Here is an 11,059-nt window from a genome sequence, read left to right on the forward strand (position 1 = left end):
GGAAGTGAAGTTGATAATATGTTTCCAATTCTTGATGAGAGGGAGAAGCAACAATGATGTTGTCGATGTTCCGAGAAACAGTTGTGAGGAGAGACCCGGAGTAGGATTGAATAAGGAATATTCCATAAACACCACAAAGACACAGGCATAACTGGTACCCATGCGGGTACCCACTGCCACACCTTTGACTTGAAGGAACTGACAGGAGTTAAAGGAGAAGTTGTTCAAGTCAGGTCAAGCTCAACCAGGTGGAGGGTGGTGGTGGTCGATGGGAATGGTTCAGATCTGTTTTTTCCCCAGAAGCAGACAGCCCATTTCCAACAATTCTCCCTTCACCCATTCTCTACTTTCCGACAATATGGATGAGGCAGCCCTGGTTAGTTTTCATGCCATCAGCATCAAAGGATCATAAACGACCACTTCCAGTGGGTTGCCATCTTCAGGCACGCATCCCCCTTCACTTGTCAGCATTCCACAGAGACCATACCTTCCGAGTCTACTCCCAAACCTCCAAGGTACCTTCCCATGCAATCGTAAAAGGTGCAAAATCTGCCTGTTTACTTCCTCTCTCCTCACTATCAAGGGCTCCCGACATGCCTTCCAGATTAAGCAGTGATTTACCTCCTCTACACTGGGGAGACGAAATGCAGACAGGGCGAATGCTTTGCAAAACTTCTGCATTGTGTGTAAAAATGACCCTGAACTTCCATCTGGCTGCCACTTCAATATAACACGGTGTTTCCTGGCCAACGCTTGTGTCTCAGGCCTGCTGCAGTACTCCAGTGAGGCTCAATGCAAGCTGGATAAACAGCATCCAATTTTTGGCTGGGGGATCCTGCAGTCTTCAGGATTCAATATTGAGTTCAATCATTTAAACCTTCTTCCATGTCCTTTACCCACACCCACACTCTAGACCCTACGATCACATGGGCTGCTTTCAGCACAGCAAATCCATTTTTACCTATTTAAGGCCCCCATTAACAGTTCTTCTTTCTCCCTTGCTCATCATTATCCATCCCTTTATTTGCCTAACTGACTGTCTCTCCCTATTTGGGCTCAGTCTCCACCTCTTACTCTTAATCCTTTATCCTCCCCTCCCACTCTGTTTTCAACATATATGTATATACACACACACACACACACACACACACACACAATTTTCCTGGCTACCAGTAGTTCTGAAGAAGTGTTCCTGGACCTGAAAAGTTAACTATGATTTCTCTTCACTGATATCGCCAGATCTATGGAGTTCCTCCAGTAATTTCTGCTTTTGTTCCAGATTTCCAGCATTCACAGTTCTTATTATTTAAGAAACTCTTCTAGTTCTTTCTTGGGCTGATAGCAAAAATACCCACTTATCACAAGAGCTGCAACTTGTTCTACATGCTGATAACAATTTGCGCGAGCAAATAAAAATTAACTTTTAACCTATTTCTATGTTGGGACAACTTATATGTATGACCCCTCACTTTCTCTAATCTATTTCAAATAGTCTGTCCTGACAGATAAGGGGCTAGTGTAGTGCTAAAACAAATGCAAAATAATTTAGTCCTGTCATTATTTTGACTGTTTAAATTAACCCTCCCAGAAACTAAGCTTTTTAAGTCTATGGTTGTAAAAATGGCTTTAAATAAACTGAATTTTCCACTGGTCCTCCTTTGTGAATGTTTTCTATGGCCTAACATGAGGGAACTGTGGAATTGTGTTCAATAGTGACCAAGATCAGTGAGCAGCAAAACTAGCATCTTTATTGAACATCCACAGTAGCACAGTTTGAGGCGGCAATGGAATCCAAAGTACAGTTTCACAGTAGCCTCTTTTATACACAGTTTTTACATACCATAAAATGTTAGCACTATAGTGTCACATATTTGCATCTATTGCACACAACTTTGTGTGACATCTGTCCTTGGGAAGCAGGAGATAGTTTAAACACTTGCTAAATCCTGATGGGATTCGTATGTTTATCCAGTCGGAGTTTGCATAATTAAAAAGGTGTTAGTCTTTTTGTCTTTAAAGATAGTAATGTTAGTAGAAATACTAGACCTATATGATCTAAATAAGTGAGAAATTAAGTGTGTTACTAAATGAAAAGTATGGAGGATATTAAAGTCATCTCCCGCAGCTGGGTCGTGAGAGGTCATCCACTATTGCCAGTTTTTGACAGATCTTACACATTCATTCATGCAGTTTCATGGAAGCGCTGTTTTGATAGTAACTTTCTTAAAGGGGGTAGCAGCCCTATTTAGTATGTTTTTAAAAAGTATAAATCCGTACACTAGAACAAGATAGTAGTCCTGAATAAAAGTTAGAACTAGGTAGTACAATGTTATAGAAATAGGTAGTATATAAGGAAATTTCAGAGATAAAAAGCAGCAGACTGTTGGGACATGCTGGAAGAAGAAACTGTCTGACGTCCTGCAGCCTACTCAGGACCCAAAAAAAAGGTCTAAACGCTGCTTGCAGCATGGCGTCAACAAGAATTGAAAGGTGTAAAGAAACAGTAATGGGTTGGCAGCCTAGGAAGGAATGTTTAATTTAGTTTATCTTGTAAGAGTAAAACGTACTATAAAAATGCAGTTTTGTGAATGAATGGAAACACTGTACAGTAAACACAGAGTACTTGTTAGTAAAGAGAATCATAATACAACATCTCACACAACCAAAATTGAATACAGTATTCCAGGTGAAGTCTAACTAATCTCTGCACAAAGCCTCTATGCTTTATACAGAAATATTCTTGCTATGTAACACAACATTCTTATTTGCCTTCTCTGTAAGCCCATGGACACCCACTAATATAAATCTCCATAGAGAACGCGTCCATTAAAATCAAAACTGAAAGAACTGCAGATGCTGTAAATCAGGAACAAAAACAAAGTTGCTGGAAAAGCTCAGATAACAAGGTGCAGAGCTGGATGAACACAGCAGGCCAAGCAGCATCAGAGGAGCAGGAAGGATGACATTTCAGGCCCAGAAGCATCAGAGGAGCAGGAAGGGTGACGTTTCAGGCCCAGACCCTTCTTCAGCTCTGCACCTTGTTATCTCAGATTCTCCAGCATCTGCAGTTCCTGCTATTTGCTGGAAAAGCTCAGCAGGTCTGGCAGCATCTGCGAAGGAAAGAAGGAGTTAACGTTTCGGGTCCAGTGACCCTTCCTCTGTTCTGAAGAAAGATCACCGGACCCAAAACGTTAACTCTGTTTTTTCCTGCCAGACCTGCTGAGCTTTTCCAGCAACTTTGTTTTTGCTTCATTAAAATCAATCCTGTGTGAAAGCATTTTAATCCAATATCAGTCCCACCAGTGTCTATATTAATTAAGTTAACAAACAATAGCTCTGTCGTACAGAATTTAAGTTTTGCTTAAAAACAGAGTCAAAGCTTGATGTCTTGCACTCATCAGGTCAAGAAGACTAGAAAACAAACTTGGCAAGCACACAACAATTTACACAGCACGAGAAGAGAATGCAAATTGCTTATATCTAGTTGGAGATATGACAAAAACTGTTAATCATAGAGAGCTGACTGAACTCAGACCAGGCAGATAGACTTGTTAGTCAAGACAATGCCATTGCCAATTCACAGTGCATACCCAATCTGTAAAATCCTTTTAATCAATGAGAAGGGTATAATAAACTAACTGTAGCTATAGAGGCTACCTACATTCTCACACAGGATCCTTTGTCAGCAAAAAAAAAATTGTCCATACATAAACTGCATACGTTGTTGCTCTCTTCCTAAATTTGGTTTCTGGTGTCCCAGGCCTGATGAGTACAACACAAAAAGATTGGACTTTATCTGTTTTAGCACTGTTTAAATTTAAGTAAGTAGGATGCAGATCCTCATCAAAAGCTTGATTAAGTTATTAATTTGGACTACATACTTAAAAAGTCACAATGCAAAATTAGTTAATTTTATATACAAATTGTCACGATACACAAATTTTTAGGTGGTCTTGATTACCTCTCCATGATGACGGTTTCATGAATTAACAAAATCACAATTTCCAAGGAAAAGTTAGTTGTAGTAGTGACACATTAATGTCTTTATTTGTATATATGTTCTAATTAACCTGCTCAGAGATGTTATTATACACTTCTGGAGCAGGTAGAACTTGAAACCAGGCTTTCTGGTTCATAGGTAGGGAGAATGCCAGGGTGCCACACAGCATTTTAAAAAAGAGGAATTCACGAAGACCTAAGCTTTAACAATGTCTCTACTGGCTTACAAAGCTGGGGCCTTTCACACGTGAGGCAAACTATAGCCACTATACCACAGCCACTAAATTGGCAACTTATATTCCGCTTGGGAACCCTGCAGCCCAATGGTATCAATGTGGATTTCACAAATTCCAAAATCTCCCCTCCCCCTACCGCATCCCAAAACCAGTCCAGCTCGTCCCTGCCTCCCTAACCTGTTCTTCCTCCCACCTATCCCCTCCTCCCACCTCAAGCCGCACCTCCATCTCCTACCAACCAACCTCAGCCCGCCCCCTTGACCTGTCCGTCCACCCTGGACTGACCTATCCCCTTCCTAACTGCCTACCTACACGCACCTTTACTGGCTCCATCCCCGCCTCTTCAACCTGTTTGTTTCCTCTCCACCTATCCTCTCCTCTATCCGCCTCCCACTCTCTCCCTATTTATTTCAGAACCCCCTTCCCCTCCCCCTTTTCTGACGAAGGTCTAGGCCCGAAACATCAGCCTTTCTGCTCCTATGATGCTGCTTGGCCTGCTGTGTTCATCCAGCCCTGCACCTTATTGTCTCGGATTCTCCAGCATCTGCAGTTCCTACTATCTCTGTCTTTATTTATGTTTGGCAATTCAATCATTTGTGCAAATCTATCCATTATCAAAGTTATCGTACAATCTGCTGCAGTTGGGTACGGCATAAGTCATCTCCCTTTAGTCCTCAAGAGTCCTTGAATTTACCAGAATGCTTCCATGGTTGAGGGATTTTAACTATGAGGTAAGGTTGGAGAAGTGCGCTGTTGTTTGAAAGGTAGATTGAAGAGAAAATATGATGATCACTTTGCAGCTTCTACAAAATCTAGCAACACTAAGGTTTTGGGCAAGAATAGCAGAGATGAGGAGAAAAATGACGACAACTTAGAATCTTAAAAAAAAGTCTGCAGTAATGATTTGGAACTTGCTGCCAAGGAGGATGGTGGAAGCAATGACAATGAAATTATTTCAGCAGGAGATTGGACAGGCACTTGAGGAGAATAAACTCTCAGGGTTACCAAGTTGGCAGTAAATCAGAACAGATCTACAGCAAGTCACTACTAACTGAGTAAGCTGAATGGCCTCCTTCTGCACTCTAATAAGTGCTGAACGTATTCCTAGTAGGTGACATTGAGAGAAAAAAACTAATTTCCAAGAAGCCAATGGCAGTTGATTAAAAAAAAATTCAGACCCACTGTGCACTGGCACCGAGACCAGTGAGCTCACAGTTGCAGCCATAGCAACTCTGACCCTTTACCTGCTTGTTTCACACTACCCACTTAACACAAGAAAAAAAGACTGGGACAAAACTCCACCTGTAAAGAAGGTAAGCCAATGTGCATACTCACCTGCAACACACCCGGTGTCTAACTAGGAAACCGTTAACAATAGACTCGAGAATCAAATCTGTGCAACTCATCCAGTTATTAAGACTTGCAATGGCTCACTTTGCTTTATTTTGATGTGCGCCATTCTTAATAAACACTTGTATTTAAACTGATTTGCAGTTTTGGGTCAGGTCTCTGAGACTGTTTACTCCGTGATCATTTTATATATACACGTATGGGGGCGTTCTGGTGTATTCTCGTGAGGATTTAACAGTCGAACATTTGTTTCGTTCATTTATTTACACCGTTCGCATGATACATCAGGATTTCACAGAAACCATCTCTCCACCACCTCCCGCTCTCGTTGCTCGCATCGAGTGCCCGAACGGTGGGCGAAAGCAAAACGCAAATCCCGGAAACCGAATCAAACTCACACGGCGAACAACTGTCCCGCGAACCCGTCCGTCGTCGAACTTTTTGGTTTTTTGGGGGGGGGGGGGTTGTTTGAAACAAAGAAAAACGTCCAGTGACGAAGCTGCCAACAGCAGCCTCTGTCGCTTTGCTCTGAACGGCCGAGCTGGGGAGGTGGCTGATCTCGGTCGGTCGGTCGCTCCCTTCCACTGGCCCTGCGGAGGGAGAGGGGGCGTGCTGCGGTCCGGCGCGTGCAACCTGCATTGTCCGTTACAGCAGTCCCCAGCGCGAGCGCGCGGCGGAGTGATCGTGCCGCGAGGGAGGGGAGGAGAGGAGAAGGGGCGGGGACTCAGTTGTTGGGGGGGGAGGGGCGGGGGCAAAGTGGGCGGTGCTGCGGCCTGTCGCCTGAACCTACGTGTTTCTCTCACCCCCTCTCCCCTCCCGTAACAACCGTCCTCCCTCCCTTCTTTGGCGACGGAGGCCATCTATGTCTTTCTCTCTCTCTCGCGCTCTGTCAACGCTGCGGCTTTCGGCGGTGGCGGCGCCAGGGACAGGGAAAAAGAAGGGACGGGAGGGGGGAGCGTGGGTTGGGGGGTGGGGGGAAAAGTGGGAAACATCTATCGAATCATAAGGGCAAAGCCGAGAGAGAGAGAGAGTCAGGCACATACACACGGGAGTTCGGGGTCTTTTTTTTGGGGGTGGGGTAGGGTTGAGGAAAAGAAGAAAGAGAAACGAGAGAAAAAAACATAGGCGATCCCCTCCCGCCTCTGCTTTGACAGAAACCGGACACTTTAGAGAGATCGGGGCCGCGCATCCTTTCCTCCTGTAAAGCGGGGAGGGGGAAAAGAAATCAAGGTAACATTCACCGGAATGAAAGGGGCGCCAACCTCTTGTGATCAAACTGAGTTATTCTCCCCCTCTCTCTCTGCCGTTAGAGGAGGAGGAAGAGGGGCGGGGTGGGGGGAATAGGTTAAACCGGCCTGGATGGGGGGCGGTGCGTGTGCCTGTGTTTTTAAATGCCAGTCCGGCGGCCTCGAGCTGCGTCAGAACGGTTTAAAAATTCAAAAAACAACAATCTCTTTATTCAGACTGACAGGTTGGTTAAAGCGTGGGATTTCAATCGTCCCTGTCACACGGGGCGGGCGCCTCTTCAGGAACACCAATGTCGTTTTGTTTTTTTTAAAAAAAAGAAAATATGTATGTTATATGTCTACATACACACAGACACACACGTGAATGGTCAGTGAGCGATTTGGTTTATTGGAATTAAGAGCAAGTGCGTATGTCTTTTATTACCCCCCCCCGCGTTTGTCCTTATCCGCTGTGGGGCCTCACTGAATTAATGGCTATTTACAACCTGACTTGCTGCCTTCCTTGACCATTGTGACGTCTGAGGATTGATGGTGCCTTCCGCCAGTGGCAGGACGGGACCTCCGTCACGTTGGAGCCCCGGCTTCGCGGCCTGCCCAATGGGCGTTCGGGAGAGGGGCGGGGCCGTTGCCTCGCCATCCCCGCCTCTTGTTCAGGTTAGGTGGAGGAGTCACAGACCGAGAAGGTGGCGGGGTGAGAGGAAAAGGAGAGAAGAGCAGTGCGGGTCGGTTGCAGTCGGTTTTAATACATTTCCTTCCCCCGCCCTCCCTCACCCCAGGAAAGCTTCCCATCGAAGACACTCTGAGCCAGCCTCCTTGCCGTCCCCTCCTTCGCAAACGCAGTGGCGTGTGTGAGCTGTCTGAATAATGCGTCAGGACCGGGCTTTTAAACCCTCTTCGTAGCGCGTACTCCCAAGTTGAGCAAAAGGTCAAGTTCAAAAATGGGTGTTAATTTTTTTTTTGCAGATATTCCGATGTCAGTTTAGCCTCCCTTTCATTTGGGTGTTTAAGTATTTAATAAACCGGTTTGTCTAACCTGGTATCCTCCCACCACCACTTGAGACATCCACTAGCTTTTCTAGCTTGTCACGTTCATTTTCTATTCACCAGGGCATTAAACCGCTTGGAATGACCCTTTCTGCTTTATATCTTACTTTGTTTCTGCGTCTCAGGTTTCTTCATTCAAGTAGCGCACCCAATTTGAGGCTAAGGATTGCATCTAAAGCAGGATTTTATTTTCCCATCGATGCTTTGTTGGTTGGGCAAGGTTGTTAACGGGAAGTATCTGTCTGGTTGGATTGAGGCCGTGGTTTGGGATCCACCTGGTGCAGAGTCCACTCATCAGGTTTGTCGATGTTCTGAGCAGAGTAGTGTATCTTTCAGTGACTGGTGACGCGAGTCCTCTCATGTTTTTTTTTTCCCTGCATTCGAAACGTATAACATTTTTCACCTTCACACGTGGGTGCTGTCATTAGTTTGACATTTGGTCTTTAAATAAGTGGTAATGAGCCAAGTGCTTTGCCCTTGTCCAGTATTTTCGATTTTGCACAGAGAACCACGTGATTCGTATAATCTTAAAAACAAAACTGCTTAAATCCTATTTAATGCAGATCATGTTTTCTGTTTATTTTCAAACTATTCCCTGGAGACTCCAGGTTAATTTTGTGGCGATTTATCTGAGTTCTGAAATGGAATGTTTAATTATCTCATCAGATTGTACTGTTATTTTGACTTTTTGCAAATTTGTCAAATGATTAGACTTTTTTTGGTACTTAAGTCCATTTAGTTTCTTTGACATTTGGAAATTTAGAATCATGGTTTTGTGGTATTGAAGTATCTAAGTCTATCCCAACTAGTTAAATGTTCTGTCAAAAATGTGTCAATACAATTTTAGCTCATTTTGTAAATTACATAAACGCTGTTGTATGAATGCTAAATGACAAGTTCTACCTTTATCAGTGATACTTATAAAATTGTTGGGTTACAGGGCTTGATTGGAATGAGATAAACTGTATAAAACCACTTATTATGGAGTGACGAGGCTTGTTGCTATGTATCAGCTGCACATTGCAAAACTATTATGACATGCCTTTTTGTTTCCATGTGATAACACTTTCCTTTAATATCAGTATCTTTATTTTTGTCGTAAACTAATCAAGTTTAATTGAGGCAACCTAAAATGTAAATGTAATTCTGACAACTGTTTTGCTTGAAGTGTGAATGTATAAAAATGGATATAGGTTTATGAAGTTGCTTGCAAGAATTCTATTTGCTTGCCTTGTTTTCTTAAATCAAAATAATACATAATACAAACTATTAGAAGTGCCTCTCCCAAGATGGTTTGTGATCATAATTTTCACTGCTGTGAATTCTTCCAAGAATAATTCCGAATTCTGAGGGAAAATAGGAAAGAGTATGAAATTGTGACTCGCAACTCATAGCTGTTTGAGGTGTTGCATAATGTAGATTCTGTATTGCGATATCAAAACTGAGGTTTATTTGCATCATTAATGAAAATCTATAGTGTGTAAGTGTACTCAGTGGGATGATTTTTGAATTGCACAGTATATTTCTTGGTCTGTGATCTTGAATTTGCTACGGTAGGAAATGCTGTGTTAAGTTTGTGTTCTTTAATTACTAGTAAGGATTGTTTGGGCTGAATGGCCTTTTATCTGTGCTATATTATCTTGTATTTACCTACAGTACAATTCTATATGGAATAGTATTTTATCATCAGCATTGCAGTTGCTTGAAAGTCTGTGGGAGTTGTCAGTAATGCTGTAGCGCATGCTCTGAATTCATGTACTTGTGAATTTTCTGGATAATTTGTTAGATTGACATTACTGTGATATCGTTTTAGATATTATCGGTTGATGAACTTGTATTGCTGTGGCTTAAGTGAATATTTTACCCATAGCTTAATTTACCCATAGCTTGGTGATTTCCACATGAAGAAGCAAAATTATTTCAAAAATTATTTATTTGGAGACAAATGATATTCTTTGACCACACCTGAAATCTTGAGGTGTATTTTTGGACTTCTGCAGCATGGCAAAAAAAACCCTCTTGGCCTGTACTATTTTGCTTACATTCAAACATGTGTGAATGATTGTAACTACATCCATTGGAAGAGATCACTGTGGGGAGAAAATGTTTTTCTTTGTTAGAACCAGTTTATTCCCTACATTATCATAATTTGGGGACCACTTAGATGTATAAATTCATCTCGTGAAATATTTCACCGTATGTATATTTTGCTTCATTTTATTGCACTTATTAAAAGCATTCTTTTGATTGCACTAATTAGCATTTTGTTGGAAATTGTAATCTGCTTCCTCAATAGCTATGGATTGCAAAAACACTTAGACAGTTGTAGCTGAAGTTGCAGTGCAGAAACGGCATACAAATAGAGCTGATTTGTTAGTTAGATTTGACAAGATACAACTGACCTCTATTTTGAAAAGTCTGTTTTCAAATTCATTTTCGATTGAACATGCTATCCTATAGCATGTATAGGATACTGCATCTTATTTTTGTTTGAACTATGCTCTAGACAGTTCATCAACTTTTTATTGTACATTTATGATGTTATGTTTTACTTTTATTAGGAGAAATCAAAATGAATGAATGCCAATTGTGCAAGATATCGCCAAAGAGAGAGCTCGGTCTGATAGTACAACAGAAAAGAATGAGAAATTTCTAAAAGATGCCCTCTATTACTCTTTTGACGAATGCAGGTGTAGAGGGACTGGACGTCCATGGTAAAGATGAGGTGTTGGGGACCGGGGAATTGGAAGTTCTGGAGGAGGTGGAGGGCGTGGGTGGTGTCACGGACATAGGTAGGGAGTTCCTGGACCAAGGGGGAGAAAATGGAGTCGAGATAGTTGGAGATCAGTTCGGTGGGGCAGGAGCAGGCGGAGACAATGGGTCCCTCTACACCTGCATTCCCCATGCAGATGGCCTTAAGGCCCTCCGCTTCTTCCTGTCCCGCAGGCCCGACCAGTCCCCCTCCACTGACACCCTCATCCGCTTAGCCGAACTCGTCCTCACACTCAACAACTTCTCTTTCAATTCCTCCCACTTCCTACAGACAAAGGGGGTAGCCATGGGTACCCGCATGGGCCCAAGCTACGCCTGCCTCTTTGTAGGTTACGTGGAACAATCCCTCTTCCGTACCTACACCGGCCCTAAACCCCACCTCTTCCTCCGTTACATTGATGACTGTATCGG

General features: G+C 43.0%; 2 protein-coding genes across 10 annotated transcripts in view; one reads left to right on the forward strand and one right to left on the reverse strand.

The window, feature by feature from the left end:
- LOC125485749 (TBC1 domain family member 14-like) overlaps window positions 1-595 on the reverse strand; it is a 32,294-nt gene extending 31,699 nt beyond the window's left edge. Inside the window, exon 1 of the mRNA XM_048610104.1 lies at window positions 520-595. Within this exon, the coding sequence (XP_048466061.1) occupies window positions 520-595 (76 nt within the window). The remainder of the gene's footprint in view (window positions 1-519) is intronic.
- Window positions 596-6,591: 5,996 nt separating this feature from the next.
- Window positions 6,592-11,059, forward strand: part of kiaa0232 (KIAA0232 ortholog) — a 114,496-nt gene continuing 110,028 nt past the window's right edge. The window contains exons 1-2 of one of the 9 annotated variants that reach the window (XM_048605601.1): window positions 6,592-6,815; window positions 8,002-8,174. In XM_048605601.1, coding sequence (XP_048461558.1) covers window positions 8,076-8,174 — 99 coding nt within the window. In that variant the 5' untranslated portion in view covers window positions 6,592-6,815; window positions 8,002-8,075. Of the gene's footprint in view, window positions 6,816-7,459; window positions 7,758-8,001; window positions 8,175-11,059 lie in introns of those variants that run through there. The other 8 variants (XM_048605596.1, XM_048605589.1, XM_048605564.1 and 5 more) reach the window with 8 other exon arrangements.

This window comes from Rhincodon typus, chromosome 1, assembly GCF_021869965.1.
Source record: "Rhincodon typus isolate 14 chromosome 1, sRhiTyp1.1, whole genome shotgun sequence".
Classification (NCBI taxonomy): domain Eukaryota; kingdom Metazoa; phylum Chordata; class Chondrichthyes; order Orectolobiformes; family Rhincodontidae; genus Rhincodon; species Rhincodon typus.